The 19,606-nt window shown below is 39.8% G+C and overlaps 3 protein-coding genes across 7 annotated transcripts; 2 read left to right on the plus strand and 1 right to left on the minus strand.

Annotated features, from left to right (window-relative positions):
• Positions 1-322: 322 nt before the first annotated feature.
• On the plus strand, positions 323-5,374 carry LOC135250259 (UPF0461 protein C5orf24 homolog). Of its 4 annotated transcripts, none has more exons than XM_064326363.1 (3): positions 323-459; positions 1,950-2,569; positions 3,584-5,374. In XM_064326363.1, the coding sequence occupies exons 2-3, from the start codon at positions 1,956-1,958 to the stop codon at positions 3,657-3,659; spliced, it is 690 nt and encodes a 229-aa protein (XP_064182433.1). In that variant the 5' UTR covers positions 323-459; positions 1,950-1,955; the 3' UTR covers positions 3,660-5,374. The 4 variants fall into 4 exon arrangements, with proteins under 4 accessions (XP_064182433.1, XP_064182432.1, XP_064182436.1 ...); XM_064326362.1 differs by lacking the exon at positions 323-459 and adding an exon at positions 493-896; XM_064326366.1 differs by lacking the exon at positions 323-459 and adding an exon at positions 922-944.
• An 854-nt stretch (positions 5,375-6,228) lies between these two features.
• Positions 6,229-9,299, plus strand: LOC135250260 (pterin-4-alpha-carbinolamine dehydratase 2-like). Of its 2 annotated transcripts, none has more exons than XM_064326368.1 (4): positions 6,229-6,416; positions 7,427-7,580; positions 8,653-8,733; positions 9,090-9,299. In XM_064326368.1, exons 2-4 carry the CDS (start codon positions 7,497-7,499, stop codon positions 9,183-9,185), a joined length of 261 nt encoding a protein of 86 aa, XP_064182438.1. In that variant the 5' UTR covers positions 6,229-6,416; positions 7,427-7,496; the 3' UTR covers positions 9,186-9,299. The 2 variants fall into 2 exon arrangements, with proteins under 2 accessions (XP_064182438.1, XP_064182437.1); XM_064326367.1 differs by having other exon boundaries at positions 6,232-6,416; positions 7,449-7,580.
• Positions 9,300-11,041: 1,742 nt separating this feature from the next.
• On the minus strand, positions 11,042-14,541 carry LOC135250258 (pituitary homeobox 1-like). Its single transcript, XM_064326361.1, has 3 exons — positions 14,208-14,541; positions 12,930-13,132; positions 11,042-12,253 (listed from the first exon to the last, which is right to left on the minus strand). The coding sequence occupies exons 1-3, from the start codon at positions 14,365-14,367 to the stop codon at positions 11,804-11,806; spliced, it is 813 nt and encodes a 270-aa protein (XP_064182431.1). The 5' UTR covers positions 14,368-14,541; the 3' UTR covers positions 11,042-11,803.
• Between the last annotated feature and the right edge of the window lie 5,065 nt (positions 14,542-19,606).

The following is a 19,606-nucleotide window of genomic DNA, read 5'->3' on the forward strand; positions in this document are numbered from 1 at the left end:
TTTATCTTTTTAAATTAAAAATCAATCAATCTTGAATTATTTAGCAATTGTATTAGCTTTCTGGCACCATTTTGAAATTAATTAAGGTTTTTGATGGAAAGTGTATTCCCATACTGAAGATTTTTTAATTATAGCTGGGTGTGTCATTTCGGATTTCAGCTCTCCAGCTAAAACAAACCGCAGTTTAGTGACACAGAAAAAATACATTGGGCCCCCACATTTTCCAGGGCTGGTAGTTTTCCAGGTTATACTCTCACGACAAACTACCAACGAAATACACCGGGAAATCTAGAAAAATTACTGTTTAGTTGCACTGACGTCAGCACTGATTTTACGCAATGTTAAATGTAGCATTGTCTCCGTTGCATTGCAAATGAATGTGTCCGGACGACTGGAGTTATCACGGGATCCCACCTTCGGTTTTAGGAAAATCCAGCAGTTATGGTGCCATAAAATCAGGTTATAAATGTTGCAGCTTTAGTTTATTGTTCATTTACTCGCTTTCTGTTTGTGGTGCGAGCGCCGAGAGCTGAAAGAGCCGCACGAAGCTGATTAAAATTTCAGCGTTTATTTGATCTTGGTGCTGCCGCAATTCCCAGCTGGTAGGGTGCGCATGCGCAGTATTCGCTGCCGCTTTCCTGCCGTTTTATTAATTTTTAATGGAAATGGCTGCCTTTCTCATCTAAAGCCCTCTGGTTCTGGGAAAAAAGCACAAACATAAAAATCTAGTCAGTGGCTCGATTGCTCTGGTTTTCTTTAGACACGCTACACAATTTTCTGGCGAACCGCTTGCTGCTCTAATCAAGAACAATGAATCTGCTGTAGAATTTAAAGGATGGAAGATATATCGTTTTTATGTTTAACCCTTTGCATTCCATGATCCACAGACAATCGAGGTATGGTCATTTATTCCTTTATGGATGGTGTAGCCTACTTAATGCAAGGTTTGTGCGTACAGCAGTTGTTCTTTATTGCCAGCATAGCTTATTTCCAAATGAGGATAGTTCTCGCATCGGCTCATTTCATTTTCCTAATGTAGCTTAGTGCTAGCTATGACGAAACCAGAAGCCTTTTTTGTTTACACTTTCAATTTATTGCAGAGTGTAGGCCATTTTGCTAATGATAAGACGTGTATTCGCTTAATTTTAGAATAATACGCATTGAGTCTGGCGTATAGGCGCAGGCCGATAATGTAGCCTATTTTATGCGCAGTGAGAAAAGTAAAATAACATGTTTAGCTAGCGAGTCGTTAGCTGGCGTTACAGTGTCTGTACATAATGTACTGTATGTGGCCTGTGTTTTAAACGACTGTCATGCGTTAGATAACGCGGTTTTTTAAATCCAAATCTTTTGAATATGTGTGCTCATTGTCCTTAAAATTGCGCCGCAGGTACAGTTTGCAGCGACATAAGGTAACGTCGCCATATGAATAGGCGTGATTATTTCAGCTGGCTAATGTGGGTTTGCTTGAATTGCATTTGACGTTGGCCTACACCGAATTCCATAAATGTGTTTTGTTAAATTAGTGCATAGGCTACTATTTTACATAGAAAAACTACAGCATCATACATTCTTTGATGCACAGCCTACTAATCAGGACAACTGATAAGCCAAAAGTAAAAAAAAAACAACTTACACGTGCATTGTTTGTATTCATTTTTAAAAAATTAAATAATACAAATTAATAACATGGACCACAGGTATTGAAGCACAGGTAAGATAAGGCATTTATGCAGTGCAAGATAGATACCTGAGCTAATGGTTATTCTAGAGCTCCAGAGCTTTACTCAGGTGTGAGCCTCAGGTGTGAGCCTGGGCGCTGGTTTTCCACTGACCCACTTTTCTCTGGCCCTTCTTGTGCACGTGTGTTAAAGATTGGGCCTGAGGCAATCGCGACATAAAGACGTCTGTGTTATTTATTTATGTGTTTGTTTGTTTGTCTTTACCAGAGTAAAATGATGCGTGGGGTGGGCAGCAGCGATTACTGTATGAGCGGCAGAGCCTCCTGCTTGGGTGAAGACAGTGCGCACCATGCCAGCAGCCACTATGACCTGTGCACCTCACAGTCCAACAAGTTCTACCCTCCTCCTGCCCCACCTCCCCCCCTTCAGCTTTCCCTCCCACCACTGCCCCCACTACCGCAGAACCCCCTTAAATCCATGTCATGCCAGAGGCAAGATTCCCGCAGCGAGCTGCACCCCCAGTCTGTCGTGGGCAAGAACCCTGAGCAGCCAGAGGACTCCAAGAAAAAGAAAGTTCCGGGGCGATCAGGGAGGAGGGGCCGGCCCGCAGGGACCACCAAGTTGGCGGGCTACAGAACCAGCACAGGCCGGCCACTTGGGACTACCAAAGCGGCAGGCTTCAAAACCAGCCCCGGGAGGCCCCTGGGCACCACCAAGGCGGCGGGATACAAGGTGAGCCCCGGAAGGCCCCCTGGCAGCATCAAGAACCTCTCGCGCCTCAATAAACTGGGCTTCGGCACCTGCAGCGGGGCGGCCTTCCCCTACACCGCCGTACCGAAAATGGGGCCCTGTGAGGCCGCAGCCCCCGAGGAGAAGGACCCCAACCAGTAAATACTACTTTCCTATTGGCTGAGAGCATGGCTGTGTGCAACCTGCTCTGAGTGTGGGGGCATCTTACGTTACTAACTCCTGATCAGAAAGGGAGGGGCTATCGTTTGATTGGCATGTACATCAACCGTGTGTCTGCCTCAGTCAGTCATGTTTTACCTGAAACATGTAGCTATAAAGTAGAAATAAAATCTATAGTCATTGTTTTTGCATTAAAACATGTTGCCACAGGACTTACGAATAATATACCTTATTCACATTATAATTTCATTGGAAAGCTCTATGTTCCTATTGGTTTATTTAACACCCTAATTTAATAATCGCAAACTTAGTCCCTTAATTTAAAAAAAAGGTATTTTCCCCACAACTATATTTTAGGAAAGGCAGATACACATTGTTGAAATTCAGCTCCAGGAATTGTATGAGACAAAAATACCTGAGTATATTTTAAGTTTTACAGTTGATATATATATATATTATATATATGTTTTTTTTTTAAGGAAAATGTCACACAGCTATATAAAATAAATACCATAACTGACTTCTTAAATGAGGAGACATTACTCTGTGGAGTGAAATGGTGATCACATGTGTTATGCTCTATATATGAGATCATAGAAGCTTCTAACTATGGGAAAAGAATAGAGAAAACGTACACATTTGACATATCTAAAACTACTTCTTATTTCATGCTTTTGAATCAATTCTGTCACTTCAGGTGTTAGTGAATGACCAAATTGGAAGTGAGTTTGCATTGGATCAAAAATTGGAACACGTCTAATATTATTCTAGAAAAGACATTTTCTTTTTTTGGGGGGGTGGGGTCCTGAGATAAAACCCATTTCACAAAAGGGTTTTGTCACTAATAACATAATGATGTAATGTGCTAATCTGTGTGTGTGTGTGAGCGCGTGTGTTTGTGTGAATAAAAGTAATTAAATGTGTTGTTCATATTTTAACCCTTTGTTACCTGTGTGTTCTGCACTAGAATAAAACCACTGTTTCTCCCTCAGGAGTAATGATGCCCTTGGAGAAGAGCGGTGCTTTTGTAATGTTTTTAAATCATTACTGAAAAATACAGTCATCTGAATACTCACATTATTTCACTGTTAATGGTCCAGTTTTCTTGCGCCTACAGTCCTGTGGCATCACTTTTGAGTGCAATATTCTGTCTGGTGTACATTATTTCTTTTCTTGTCTTTCAAGCAAATATTCTTATTGTTGAAAGCTTTGTACATTAATATGGGCTTTCGCCTCAAAGAACTCTTTTAACAATCTTTCTTATTTGTTGTTTTGTTTCGTCTTTGTAAAGGGTTAACAGATTTGTGAATGATAAACACTGTAGAATGAGATCATTTTAAAAAATCCTCATTGAAAATTTAACACCAGTAATCTGTGAACGTCTAGTTTTCACAGTGTAGTTGGCTCTCAACCAAAGAATCCGGTCTTACCTCCCTTTCCCATGCCTTGCTGTTCTACGCATGGTGGTCAGGAGAGGGTTGTCGAAATAGCTGGACAAACCCTTTAGCTCACACAGTACATTACTTTTCTTAAAGGGTTAACAAAAACTTTTTTTTTTCTGTGATCTTGAGCATTTCTTCTTATTTATATAATTAATCCACACAGTATTGTTAAAAACTTTTAAGGCACCTGTACAGTTTTTAGTCATCTTGAGCTTTTAAAAATTCTGACATGGAATCATTGACATGAACCCCTGTGATGTGGAAAAGTAGTGTCCATCTTATTTTTGCTTTTCTGTTGAGCTGCCTTTTCTGTGCTTGTAATTAGCAGTGTCATTCTTGATACATACAGAATGCATATACGCATATATATTTTTATTAATATTTGTCAGCAATCTTAAAGAAGGATGGACTCTGTCTTCAGCCTGACATTATGAACTACAAACTGCTATATTTTAATTTGATTTATTTCTGTGTTTCTTCCTTAACTGATGATACTGAACACCTACTGTTCTGTTGTTAGCAGTGTGGACATTAACCATTTGTCAATATCTTATAAAACCAGTTATGCTTTGTCATTCACAAAGGTATAACTGCTTATCACATATATAGTATATTGATAATCATATGTTTTGTAAAAGGTATATGAGTTTACAGAAGTAGGTACAAGTTGTAATAATCTACATAACATTTAACATTTACACCTGGGGTTAAATACACAATAGCCAAAAAAGTAGACATTCCTGCTATACTTTCACTTTTAGGAAGGTAGGCTCTTTTGTGGTGTTACAATGTGGTGTACACAGCTGGTCAGGGAAGGCCTGTTGACAGTCAGTAACATTTCAAAACATTTTTTACAGTTGGTAATAAAGAATCTAATCCCATGTTTCAACACACAAAACTGAAGCATAAATAAGCGTCAGTGCATGTGGGCAGAGCTTAAATTGATTTTATTGGCAGTGAGTTGAAAGTAATGTTTCTGCAGAAACATTGGAAGTCATGCTGTGAAAATTATGTGATGATATTTGCAAGACTATGTACTTTTTAAATGTTTGAACAATGTCCTTTTTTCATATTTGTAACAATCCTTGCAGTAGCCACTGTGCACCACCAGTTTCAGTTCCTTTCTTCCATTTATGGTTTTGTCTTTCCTGAACAGACACGTAGCCTGAACATTTAACTCACTCTTTGTGTCACTGATGGGATGTAGTTTGAAATGAGGCCCGGTCATCGCAATGGTCTAATCACACAGTTCACATTTAAAAATATATTTTTGTTTCTTTTTTTGTGCATGACTGTAAAATGTGTAGAGAAGTTGTGTAATAAACTTTACATGGACATATAGACTGTGGTTTCTGTTTGAAAAGTTATTATCTGGATCATAATCATTGAAGGACTCATGGTACTCACCATGCATAAATATAGAAAGAGCACAAGTAAGCTAACTTTGTTACATTAAATAATGTGTTGAGTAGTGTCGTGTAAGGTAACTGGTAAACTGAGTAATAGACTGCAAAGAGAGAGTTAATGAATAGTCAGAGATAGTCCTACAAGAAAATGGAGACGGATGTCGTGTGACCCAATTCAGAGCCTGTCTTTCGTGATCTAAGACTTATAGACTGCTTTTAAACAACAAACCTTATCCTTTGACCAGCTTCCAAATGAAAGAAACACGTTGAAATGTACAACTGATATTTCGTACGTAAACCAGGCCAATCAGTATATTTAATGGATGACCATGCAATATCGGTAGCCCAGTTCCAACCACCTCAGAAGTTCTGTTAAAGTTCAAGGAATTATTGTTTAGCTCCAGGCTGTCGCATTAATGTTGCATTGCGGTATTTAATGTACAATGCTAGTCTCCCGTTCGATTTATGATTGCCCCAGTGACGTAGTCCATTTATTAATCTACAACAACTATCACAATCACCTCTTAGGCTACTTGCTATCTTACTTGTCACTGAGAGGGCAGGGTGGATTTTCCGTAGGGACAGACCGGGACAAACAGCATTCATTGCGAACACATTCATCTCCCTTCAAAGAACTGGGCAGTGGTTTCAAAAGGTCATTTACAGAATTGGTAACAATCACTGGGAAGTGCCATTATATTATAGGCCGATGCATTATTCGGCAAGAAAACCAAACGGCTTAGACTTCAAGTTCTCCTACAGGCAATATAAAAGACAGCCTAAAGGGTCCTGATGCACGATCTACTAAATTCGCGCACACGACTGCTGTACAGTTGTTACGTGATAGTTAGTGTCGTTGCGCTATTCTGAGCTGGGTTATGTTGTGGTTAATGTTTACACCTAGGGCCAACAGCAGAGCACAGTTTCCTCTTTCTAAACTTTGCAACATACTACTTACCCGACGTTCGTCAAAAATGGTGAGAATTTTGCTACCGTTTTTGTCCATGTTTTTACAAAAGCACCAGTTGTCATTAAGGTTAATTGGGTAGCAACTGGTACAGGAGCCAGTTAATATCCGTATCGTTCGCTAGTATGCCGGGATTTTAGATTATTTTCCTTTTTTTTCAAAGCTTTATTTTGGTCATGTGCATATTTGAGTAGATTAACATACTAACATTTTATGGATTTATTTATCTAACGCGAGGTTCTCCAACACAATAACCAGAGCCGCATCCATGTGTGCATAAAAAGACTGCTAGGATGTACGTACTAGTTGTCCAGTACTTTATCCCCAAATCCATGCAAAGCAGTGACTGACCCTTATGCCACGGACATGGACATTTGATCATATTTTGTTAATTAGAACCTAGCCCTTTTAAATATGTGATATGATTTAATATAGTCCTTGAAAATCCTGGGAAACCGTCGCCTGTCATCATCTGTAATGGTTCCCCAGCAGCTGTTTGTGTGGAATTGAGGGCATTTCAATGAAGGACCATTACCATCATTTTAGTAACTAAAAGTAGTACAGACAGATAACCATGTCTGTTGCTCCCTAGTTCAGTGATTGTGAAAGCTTGTAAAAATGTTAATAGAGATGATCATAAAACTCAGAATATGTTGCTAATAGTTGCTAGTGATGGCTACCCAGCAGCCAGATAATTATTTCTGGTATTTTGTGGCAAAAAACTTCTTGGGTTGCTTGCTAGAAGTTTAGACGACTGATGATGGAGTTTAAACTATACAGCTGGATCGAATGAACCCAGTTGTCCCATTGGCTTGTTATGAAGACCCCGGCCTTTAGCTAGGTTTAGTTAGCTAGTCATTTAACTGGGAAAACTATGGTGAGATACATCACATATGTCACTGAATTCACATTCCTCCAACAGTTCAAGCAGGGCTTGACAAGACGTTACATTTGAATAGTAATCAGATGCTGAAGTAACCTAAACGATAATGTGTTTATCATCTCTGTTTGTGTTAAAAGGAAATGTATTTTATGCAATCAGGCATCAGACTCCCATTGGCTGACTCCTGCAGAGAGGGAGGGGCTGTTGATGGAACTGAAGGCAACAGGTTGGGTGCTGGTGGAGGGGCGGGATGCCATCTATAAGGAGCTGGACTTCAAAACCTTCAACCAGGTGAGCCGCACACCCACAGTATGCTGCTGTAGTCAAAACACTTCTCACGTGCCCAAGCTTCAGCCAAATAATGGCAAATAACACAAAACTACAACAGCTCTTTTCGGAAAGGGAAAAGGGCTGCATTTACATGCAAACTAATATTCCAATATGAATATTCATATATTAATGACACGACTCGTGTAAACACCTTATTTCGATAACCGTAGCTTGAATAAATCTGATTTACTGCAATTCAAATTGTTTGCGAATAGGGCCATTGTTACATCACTTTCAGCTCAGTTCTGATGGGGCCATTTTTCTGTCACTGTATCAGCTGGGCTCTGGAAAAGCTGTTGTTACATCACTGTGTCAGTTGAGCTCTGATACCTGGGGCCATAGGTACATTACTCCATTCTAATAGAGCCACCATTACTGCTCTGCTAGAACTGAGTATGACATTTCACAAATACCAGTTTTTAGCAAGAGCTCATGCATGATGTCATGGAGCAATCATTGCATGTGTGATCCATCTACAGTAAATATATAAATTACGGGAAGGAGAGGCAATCCTGAAGTTCTCTCTTGTAAAAAATAAAGCTATTCTATTCCATCCCTGAGTCTTTGTGTCTCAGGGCAAGCAGGAAACAAATTTGTCATTTTATTAAATGTGAAGTGAAGGACACATTTCATTTACACTGCCTCTTTGTTTTGGCTCACAAAGGTTAAGTATTAATGCATCTAATGTTTTAAATGATGCTTAATGAGTGCAATTAAGTGGTTTTGTAGCTTGTGAGCTAAATGCATTCGGTCCTTGAGAGTTGTTTTTTCCAGTAGGTGTGTGGAATTCCTGAAGGGCTGGTGTGTGTGCAGGATTTTGCTTTCACTGAGTACCCTGGCTCAAATACGCAGTTGTCAATAGTTTACAAAAATGTTACACAAACCAATAAATGCAGCAAAATGTCCAATCAGGTGAATGAGTTGGGTAATTAATTATGCAAACTGAGTGAAATGTGAATGCCCCCTCCCCCCTCAGAGTGGTCGTTTGGGGGTGCGTCTCTGGTCTGAAGGGTTTTTTCTTTTTTCTTTGAAGGCTTTTGGCTTCATGTCCCGAGTAGCTTTGCAAGCAGAGAAGATGAACCACCATCCTGAGTGGTTTAATGTTTACAACAAGGTAATAACACGAGTAGTACATTTGCTCTTATTCTAAAATTCTGAAGTGAGCAATTACATTTTATCACATGCTGTGATGTTACCATTGTTGAAATGTTGACATTATGTTAGTGCTTTTCTTCTTAATTCTTAATTCCACGATGTCAGCCCTTCGCGTCATCTTGCAGGCATTGTTGTGAGAAAATGGCGTAGTTTAACAAAATAGATGCAGGATTATTTAGGTGGTGAAACCTTTTAAAAAAATTGTGTTATTTTAATTTTTGTCACTAGGTGTCACTGTGACGTGCATGGAGTGCCATGATTTTTCTGCTGCCTCAAAATTCAGTTGTTAATTCAGTTTCCTTGTGTCCTTTTCAGGTTCAAATAACCTTGATAACGCATGACTGCGGAGGATTGTCAAAAAGAGACATCAAACTGGCCAAGTTTATTGACCGTGTGGCCCTGACCATGTAGATTTGACTGAGTGGCTTTATATTTACATTTGTTTTTTTTCTTCCTAAGTTTTGCTGTATAAGCTGCTGTATATATCAGAAAATTATGCAATGAAAAATATGAAAATTTAAAATCTCTGAGAATCATAACTGAAGCATCATTTTATAAACTGCATGTTTTAAATCAAAAAATATATATTCAACACAAATAAGTGTGCTTTTATAAGATAGTATTTACACTAAGTATAAGTAATCCGCAGCATGCACAGATTGTCAGATAATACACATAGTGAGGGTTAGAGGCTGTCTGTGTTATTGTGCTGTGGGAACACATCCAATCATGAACACTTGTGGGACTGACTCAGTGAGTCAGTGAGTTTTTGTTGACTCTTGTTCTGGCAGAAATGTGTCATGACTTTGTCTTGCTTATGTGCTTGTGATTATGGTCCGCCCTGCTGACCAAAACCACAAGCATATTATTCAGAGGGCCACACCTTAGGCATGCTGGCAGAGTGCCCACCATTTCTAAAGCTCATGTTTTAATGCGTATCTGTAGATCAGGGGTATGGGACAGTCTTTGAAGGTACACAGTGTCTGCAGGATTTTGGTATGTTTTAGCACTTTGGAGATTTGTACTTAAGATATTGATTGGCTAAACAGTTCACACCCCTTGTCTACAGTACAAATACAGTACACACATATAGTTACAGTACATACAGCTGGGGTACACAACTAGGGCCATCCATTTCAGGATTTTGTGCAAACATCTGCTCTTAATAACTTAATTAACTCAATCATATCTTAATCTGACATTTGTATAAGCACCAGCTACAGCTGCAGTCTGCAGGTGTATTTTAGAGATTTTTACTGTGCTCAAGTACAGGAGTGAACCAGACAATGAGTGAAGACAATCATGCAGTGCCATTTAATAAGGATTTATATTCACCTCTGACCTTTTCTTAGGGTCTGAGTGCAGTCAAACCAGGCCTGGAAAATGCACCCGCACCATTCTGGGACCACCAAAACCCTTCTCTGTTGGGACACTATTGTTTCCATTTTTGTTCACACCTTTACACTGGTAAATGGGGCTAAAAATATATAAATAGCTGCCCCCCCAATAGGTATATGTACATAAACTTGTGCTGATTTCTGACAGCTGCCAATACACATAAACACAAGTGTTATCAGAACACACAAGTTTTTTTATTGTACATCTGTATGATGAGGCTAGAGAGCGACAATCTGTCAGAAATCACCTGAGACCTCATTGCTCAGGCAAGCCAGGTTGATACAGGTAGCAAAGAGAGCTACCTGTGCATATCAGTCACCCTGGCACCTTAAGCTCAGGTGTGTGGACTGGGGTGTATTAAGCAAAGAATAAAACGCTCTTAGTCATAAGGGTAAGGCTTTATTAATGTCTTGTGGTATGACTTCAGCTTCCCAAGAGAGGGTATTAAAAAGGAGGTGATTTTAGTTTTAATATTATAATTTCTGGCCCTGCTGTACCCTGGAGTCTGTTGCTCCAGTGCCAAGTTCTGCAAATGCTGTTCAAAAAGAGCACATTGCCTAAAAAGAAATTGTTTCTTCACATACGAATTTGGCAGAAATTGAGATAAATGAGAAGTGTGTGAAGAATGAAAAGGTTCCTTTCTGAATTTTAGTGATCAAACAAAGGACACCCCTGACCTGAAGCCACTGCATAGCACCGTAAGTAAGCCAAGGCCACATTATCTTATGATAGAAGCCTTTTCAAGTTTTATCCATAATGTGCATCAGAACTAAAGTTCCACATCTGCTCTAATTTATGCAGATGTTACTTTCACACATGCATCTTCATCTGTCAGTCTTCACCTTTAGTCTGGAGTACGACAGGCTGACTGGATTCAGCTTTTTATTGGTATCGAAACAGTACATGCGAAACAGCTGAATTTACAACGAAGCAGTCTGTATACTCTAAATGATGAATATAAACAGTATTTCTGATGAAGTGCTTTTCTCAGTAAACAGGGATGTGGTACCTCTGCATATTTGAACAAAGGTACACAAATTCTTACATATGTATACAAACGAAAGAAGTGTTGACTTTACCATTGTAGTGTGTCCTTTACTGTGACAGTGTCAATATTGGCTGGCAGTCCAACAAGGTGGTGCACACCGCATTGACCAGGGTGGGACGATTCTAACTGGCATGACTCCCTGAGGAAGGACTCCTCTTGTTGATTGGGGACTGGCAGTCGGCCTTCTCTTGGCCCTCACTCCCTCTGCCTGTGACCTGCTTGTCCTCAGCTTTTCATTCTGCCATCCTGAGTTCTGCTGGACTGCCAGCTGAAAAGAAGCAACGGCTGCCTTGCCTTGAATTTAAGGATCACGTTGTAACAGTGGATGGGGCCAGCAAATGAGACCCTGCATTCTAGAATTTAGAAACCAACAAATAAAAAATAGGGGGATGAAAGATGTTTAAAAATGCTTTCCAAAAACAGTCCAAAGTGGCATTATGCAAGTTTTCAACTCCCATAATCCATTTGAAAGTACCTGAACCGTGGTCTGTTTGTTTAAGTGCTCCTCTGTCCAGAGTACGCTGAGAAGGCCTGCCGGGGTACTGACAGGCACGCAGATCAGGGAGGCGCTCAGTGTTCGGCCTCAGCGCAGTGACGCGGTAAACGCCGCGCGGAGGCCCCGCGTGACGTCACGGTAAATGCCGTATGGCGGGACGGTGGAGGCGTCGGGGCCGGCGGGAGAAGACATGGCCGAACCGAGCGGCGAGCCGCCGAGGCTGCTCAGCCCCGCCGAGGGCGTGGCGGACATGGCGGGCAGAGCAGAGTGTCCCGTGCAGGGGGGCAGGCTCATGGGAGACAGGGCACTGGGGGAGGGGAACATGGTTTGGGACGGGTGTGGGCTCATGGTGTTGTAGAAGGGGAGGGATGTGGGCGGCAGGGTCTTGCCGTTCCAGCTGGTGTAGGCGTAGGGCCGGTATATGTCCTCATAGGGCTGTGCCAGGACGCCAAGCTGGGGCAGGCAGCTGCTCTTACACATCTCTGCCTGGCTACGCTCAGTCTTCCTCCATTTAGCTCTGCGATTTTTAAACCACACCTGCAAAGGGACATGAGCCAGTAACGCTTAGTTACCAATCATGCCTGACTATCATACACTGGACCCTGGATAGCAGAGTAGTATAATGGGTAAGGAACTGGCCTTGTTACCTATATCTGAATTGCTATAGTATGCACCTGCGTAGATGGATTCTATGTAAAAATACAAAAAGTTGTGTAAGTTGTTCTGAATAAGAACTTATGCTAAATGCCAGTAATATAACAAATGATAACTAATAATAACAACACTAATAAAACCATTTATTAGAAAAAGAAGAGTAACAGCTTTTTTGAAATGCCCTGTAAAAGGCAAGACACATTTAGCTGGCTGTTGAATTAGACATTTATTCACAAAAAATGTCAAAGTATAAAATAATTTTTAATTGAAAACAGACATATAACGATATATGATTGCAAACATACTTTTGATCTGATTTTTCAAAACTATTGTGTACATCGAGCTACATTTATAAATATGTATGGTGTTTGATCCTGCTGATAATATATAACTGACTAATAATAATAATAATAATAATAATAATTATATTATAATTTAAAAGCAAACTAGTTGAAAAAATTGTGGGGTAGTTAAAGGGTTAAAACCAGAAGAAACACCCTTCCTCATTGTTTCACTGTATAACCTGCACAGATGTCTGCAGTGGCCATCGTTTCCTTACCCGAACCCTGGCTTCTGTGAGGTTGGTCCACAAGGCGATCTCTTCTCTGGTGCTCATATCAGGGTAGCGGTTTTGTTGAAAGGTTCCCTCAAGCTCCTGTAGCTGCTGGGTAGTGAAGTGAGTTCTCCGTCTTCGCTGTTTCTTTGTTTTGGGATCGTCTCCACTCCCGTCCCCTCCAAAGGGCTCCGTGCCATGCTCCTTCTCTTCAGATGAACATGCACAACATGTTTTTATTTCACAGGTTTAAGAAAAATAAGCATCCCTATATTGTACCCACCATCCCCCCACCTTCCACCCCAGTTCCAACTGAAACACAATTCTACTTAGTTTTGTGTTCCTTTTGTTTTACTTTACAAAATATTTTTTTAAAAACATATCTAGTATATTTTAAATTAAATATCAATGGAATAACATATGATAAATATATTGCACGAAGAAAACACACACACAAGCTCACATGCACGCACACACACTGAAGAGTGCCATTGGCTATGTTCAGGTGATTGCAGTGTGCAGATCTGATGCGTTCAATAAGTCTATTACTTATGGGTCTTTTCTTTCCTATTTTATGAATGAAGTCCAGAATTGAAAATGAAATCTGTTGAATGGAATGATTGTAATGGTAAGGAAACAGGACTGATAGTGCAAAGGTCGTGGGTTTGATTCCCAGATGGGATACAGCTGCCGTGCTCTTAAATAAGTAGCCTACATCAGACCTCAGCTGATTCACTAAATATCCAGCTATATAAATATGTATGTAAAATGTAAAATGAATGAAGTAAGTTTGTACAGCCTAAATTACCCTGACTACGTGCTTCTCTAAAATAACTAAAGGAAATATACCATGAAGCTTCTAAAGCCATTAATATTACAGCTGCTTACCTTATTGACAATTCCAGCATCGGTTCAACCAAAGCGCAAAATATGCTTTTCATTGAATTGACCAAGTTTCAAGTCGACATTAAACTAATTGAGCGTTTTAACAAAAGTAATAGCAAAATTTCCTACTGATGCATACAGATATTATTTTAATCACGTGCCTTAGAAAATATTATTTTCTATAGGCTAATAAGCTAATGTTCATTGAAACAGAACGAAAGTGTGGCTATAATATACCACTGCCACCAAGCGAGTTTTGCTTTAATTTCTCTATGCTTTGCCGTAGAATACATGTGTCTTTTTAGGATGAATCCTGAAATGTAAGTAGCTACTATCAAAAAAAGTAAATATTTCCCATCCCATTGTTGCCTAAATGTTTATCCTGCATAGTTTTTATACCTGTTATGTCGGTGTCCGATGACTCGCCGCTTGAATGCTCTGTTTCACCTATGCTGCTCGAAGTTCGTGCAAGGTGAAAGGTAGAATCGTCACTTGGCGATTTCACTGGGGATCCGTTCAAATCCATCCCACCCTCGGAAGAATATCTTTGTAATAGCATAATTAAATAAAGTAAGCCACCAATTCGCCTCTTTTTATAGCTTTGCTTTCAAACCTCTGCCATGTTATGGTAAAATTATGCAGAATCTGCCTCTAAGCAGTCACTACCTGTCACCTACTTTTACACATCTAGCTCTCACACGCAACTGAGAACTCCGCTTCCGCGGAAGATAAACCATATTCTTGAATTGAAATGACAAGCGTAAAAAAGGATCCACCCATTAACTCCCCCAAATTGGTCCCTCCCACAGCCGTCTACAGTCTTTATAACTCTTTATATTGTCTAAGCGGAAAGGTAAAACTTTATTTAATACCCAGGAGGTTTATAGAACAAGGAGGACACACACATATTTAAGACTCGCGATGTGCCAGCGGAGCTTTGTGCATATGCGGTTCTCTGCACCTACGAACAAATTGCATTTGATAAATAAATAAATAAATAAATAAATAAATAAATATTTTTTGTTGATAAACAGTTCAGAAATGATCATTTCTGACTGGTATTTCGGGTCAAATTTTGCAATAAAACACACAGGATAATAGGCTTACAGCAGGGCACTTGAGTGTTTTTAATGTTGGAGTTTGTTTAGACATGACCAGAAAATATCAGCTGATATTTGTCTTCAGCCTGGACTTGAGTTTAGCAGGCTCAGAAAAACTAGTCAATCTGGGTTTGGCAAGAAAACAAGCTCGTCTGTGACAGAAAAAAACAACAATAATCCAGTGCACTCATTTGTAAGTTGAAGAAAGATGATTGAATGAAAGACAGGCTGGGTTTTGTTTAGTGAATTCAATCTGCTGATGTTCATTGACAACTGAGTCTGTGCTGTTGGAGTCCTGAAGAAAACTAGTATGCCCTGTGTCACAACAACTACTAGTCTTTTTTCTGTGTCATAATAACCACCAGTCTCTCTGTGTCAGAATAGCCAACAGGCTCTTTATGTCACAATGGTCATAATTCTCTCTGTGTCACAATAGCAAACAGTCTCTCTGTGTCACACTGGTCATCGGTCTCTCTCTGTCACAATGGTCATCAGTCTCTGTGTCACAATAACCACCAGTCTCTCTGTGTCACAATAACCACCAGTCTCCCTTTGTCACAATAGTAGCCAGGTCTCTCTGTCACAGTAGGCAGCAGTCTCTGTGTCACAATAGCCACCAGTCTCATTGTATTTTTTACAGTGGCCAGTCTCTCTAATTCACAATGACTGCTGGTCTCTCTGTGTCAGAACATTTCCCCTCTTGCTTGCTTGATTACAGTCTCATCTCCCACAACATACAGTAGAATTATACTCATCCAGCCCTCCTGCTAAAAACAACACATTTGTCTACATGTACATGCCTGAGTGGATGTCTGTGGCTGTGCTTTGAATATATAAACACACCTGTACACACCTTACTGGAGGAGAGTGCTCTTATTCACCTGTGGAAAAAAAGGAAATTTACCTGCTTGTGCTAGGGCCAGTGTCAAAAATATCAAACCATTGGCATCCTAAACATTCTGCTTAAAATGTAAATTTATTACCCACCCACTATTTTTCAGTCTCTATTTACACTGCTGTACATACTGCTTATATACTTATACACACTTCTTTTCAGCATCTATGGTAATAAAAATGAAACCCTGTTTGAAAAACATTCTCATGTCACTGGGCCAGTGCTCTGGCCTGAAGCTCCTTCCTCTTTTATGAGATCACCCCCAAACACCCTCTGAGACAAGATCATCCCCTGAAGCTTCTCCTTTTGATGTAAAATTATCCCATGATGCTCCTCCCTCTAAAATGAGATCATCCCCTGAAGCTCCTCCCTCTGAGATGAGATCATCTCCTGAAGCTCCTCCTTTTGAAATGAGATTACCCCATGATGCTCCTCCCTCTGAAACTGAGATTACTCCCCAAACCTTTGTAGGTATATAAGGTGCATGGTGGCTCACTGAGGTCGTGGTAAAATTATATTAATGCTGTTTCTTTTCTTGGCATCAGAAGATAATTATGTCAGGATTTTCATATTATCAAAGTGGTTATCTCAAGATAATGAGATATATAACTTCGAATTCAAAGTGGTTGTCTCAACATCACAAAATAATAAATAGCAGTTATCTGCATTGGCCCTGGTGAAACTGTAATAACCTTAATGATTGATTACTAATGATGTGCAGAGTGCTGTGCATGAGATGTGCTTGTAAGTGTAGAAATTAATTTCCTTTAGCTATGTTTAATTTCAAATTAAACATAGCCAATCGTCTTCTTAATTGTAAAGTTCTGCACACAATACAATTTTTTGTTGTTATCGGTACTTAATTGATCAGTTCACCTGGTGTTTTGAATCAGAATTGCTTGCGGATTTCAAAGTAAAAACATAAATCAGCAGATCTTGCAGCCACAGGCTGCAGGGAACTGAGCATTGAAATGATGGCATGGCTGATTTCTTTTGTTTGTGAGTTACGGTACACAGTAAAAGTAAAACATGAACAAAGTAAAATTACAGTGAAGACATTGCTGTAACAGTAAAGAAATCCACATTTGATCAGTGATCTGTTCATTGTGTGGTATTCACACCCCTTTAATGGTGGAATGTACTACACACAGTACTTCGGGTTTATTATTGGACAGTTACTCCTCCAATCAGAAACATGCACAGTACTGTCCATTCCGGTTGTACTCTTGGACCATTCACTTGATAATGAGCCATATGGACTGTGTGTATGTCTGTGTGCATGTGCGCATGTGTGTGTGCATGTGTGCATGAGTGTGGGTGTGTGTGTGTGTGTGTGTGTGTGCAATTCAACTCGTGCTCATGCAACTCAAGTCTCATGCATTACACCAGTTATGTATACATTTTATGCTCTGTAGCTGATGCGAATTCTCCACAAATGCACCAAGTTATTTGTGAAAAGAGTGATCTGACATAGCAAGGGTGCATTTGACATGTGAGCCCAGCAGAAAACATTTGACATGTAGGACCAACAGAAGTGTATTTGACACCTGGGCATCGCACAAGTGCATTCAGAATTCTAGAGCCTTTCTTTTTCCCCCCAAACCCACCACTAATCTCTTTGGTGTCAGTCAAATGGGACTGATTTTGATTGACATTTTAGATTTTTGAAAAGGGATTTATGAAGCAGATTCAGCTGTTTTAGGTTAGGTTTAGAGTTCTGCCAACAGAACAAGTTAAGTTAAATGTCAATTTAGCACAGACACAAGAACGATTATTCCACTCAGCTATGAATGAATAGAACAGCTCATCAGGCCTGCTCCTCAATTCAAACACTCTTAGCATTTAGGACCAGGCTTTACTCAGTGCTAGATGCTTTTATACAGGGTCTAGGTGGGCCGAATGGACTGTTCTCCTTATGGTTTTATGATGTGAAACATTTAGCTGCAGTCATGCCTGCACCACATTCAATAAACGGATATCTGAACAAAGATGACAGAAACAGATACAAACACAAATTACACAAACCACATATAACTTAACACGTACACATACACATACACATATGTGTCTTTTAGGACCATTTCCTTGGTCATTCATAATTTATAAACACATAAAATTATATTTATCAGTAAATAAATTATTATTAATAATAATAATAATAATAATAATAATAATAATAATAATAATAATAATAATATAGACATGCACAAACACTCTTGCACTCAGGGATGCACACAATCACAAATGCTCATGTAAACTCACACACAAATTCTCACAGACTTACTAGATTTTGCTTTCACTTAACTCTTCTAGCATTTGAAATCCTAGCCTTGAGAATGTGACTCATCCTCAATGAGGGCACATTATATCATAATGAGAAAATTATATGTTATTATAAGGTTATATTTTCTCTTCTGGGTGCTAGAACATCCCTCCCCTGAGAGAACAAACTACTAATCTTCAGGGAAACACTGGCCCAGATTCACACACATCACAGCGAAGGAGGTCAAAGGTCAAGTCACACGGCACACAGTTTGGTCACACGAGTGCGTCAGGTTCATCATCAAAGTCTCGGAGCTATTGGAAGTGAACCCATCATAGAGACAGCACTGTATCGGCATTCTTCCGATACAAGGAGAAAACACAAACCTAGAGACGAAGGAGACCACAACAAGCATAAGGCTGGTGAGGTTTATGTGTCCCAGGAGACATTAACAGTAAACACCACGTTGAGTTTAAAGTTTGGAAGAATGGACAAAATGTTCCTAGCGAATCCTACAGTCAATATCTCTGCTTCATGGCTTTTTTAAAGTACAGTATGGATTAAAGGAAGTTGATCAGTGCCCAAAGGACAATATACTGAAAATCTTCTTGAGTTGTATGACACCATCTATTCATAATTATCTGATGCAGTGTGGCACCATGAGGAGAGTCCCATATGGGTTAAAATCAGCAGACCACAACTGAAGACATATTATGATAAACAGACATTTTGGAAACATTTTGTTATGAATATTGGTGAACATAGATATATCTGATTTAAAATTATGAGCAATCTGCAAGAATTTCACCAGTGTCTATAAAGGATCTGGACATGACAAAAGTACACCATCATGCACTACACTGCATGACTGGAGTATTTCTCTTACTGCTCAGGACAGAATTAGGTCAGTATCTACAACCTAAACTAAAAGATGGCAACGGTTAAAAAAAAAAAAAGATACATCTGAATGCAAGTTATTTCAAAGTATTATTCATCTTTGGCAGTGCTTTCAAATTTATCATACAATCAAAGCATTTGGTATTGAAAGATTGAAGTAAGACAAAGAGACAGAAAGAATGGGAGAAGGAGGGAAGTGAGGGAAAGAGAACACAAGATGTATAGGATCGTGAGATTAAAGGTGAAACTGGCCACTCCTTTTGCACAGATGTGTTTTGACAGGAAGGACATGCTCTGTTTCAGAAGAAGGAACACACCCTGTTTCTGTGTTCCTGCCATGGAACCACGCCCTGAGCTGTCATGCCTGGGGGGCCGGGGGTGGGGGGGTAATTCTGTGGTTTGAGAAATGCATTGAATTATAGAACCAAAAAAAAACAAAAAAAAAAAAAACCCAGCAAAATTGGGTTTGGCATGGTGAGACATCTCTTCTTACATCCTGAGTATGTGTGTGTGTGTGTGCATGGGCGTGTGTGTGTATACATGTGTATGTTCTCACAAGATTATATGATAAATTATCACACCATTATATTCACTGGTAATACTCACACAGTTTGGACAGAAATTATCCAAATTGTCCAAACTA

This window comes from Anguilla rostrata, chromosome 3, assembly GCF_018555375.3.
Source record: "Anguilla rostrata isolate EN2019 chromosome 3, ASM1855537v3, whole genome shotgun sequence".
Taxonomy (NCBI): Eukaryota; Metazoa; Chordata; class Actinopteri; order Anguilliformes; family Anguillidae; genus Anguilla; species Anguilla rostrata.

Excerpts from the sequence above, each read along its gene's own strand:
- LOC135250259 (XM_064326363.1), top strand. The coding sequence starts at position 1,956 with ATGATGCGTGGGGTGGGCAGCAGCGATTACTGTATGAGCGGCAGAGCC. Across the intron at positions 2,570-3,583 it reads GAGGAGAAGGACCCCAACCA|GAGTAATGATGCCCTTGGAG; the intron begins GTAAATACTACT and ends TTTCTCCCTCAG.
- LOC135250260 (XM_064326367.1), top strand. The coding sequence starts at position 6,318 with ATGTTGTGGTTAATGTTTACACCTAGGGCCAACAGCAGAGCACAGTTT. Across the intron at positions 6,417-7,448 it reads CCCGACGTTCGTCAAAAATG|GCATCAGACTCCCATTGGCT; the intron begins GTGAGAATTTTG and ends TTATGCAATCAG. Across the intron at positions 8,734-9,089 it reads GGTTTAATGTTTACAACAAG|GTTCAAATAACCTTGATAAC; the intron begins GTAATAACACGA and ends TGTCCTTTTCAG.
- LOC135250258 (XM_064326361.1), bottom strand. The coding sequence starts at position 14,367 with ATGCTATTACAAAGATATTCTTCCGAGGGTGGGATGGATTTGAACGGA. Across the intron at positions 13,133-14,207 it reads ATCGGACACCGACATAACAG|AGAAGGAGCATGGCACGGAG; the intron begins GTATAAAAACTA and ends GTTCATCTGAAG. Across the intron at positions 12,254-12,929 it reads TCACAGAAGCCAGGGTTCGG|GTGTGGTTTAAAAATCGCAG; the intron begins GTAAGGAAACGA and ends GTCCCTTTGCAG.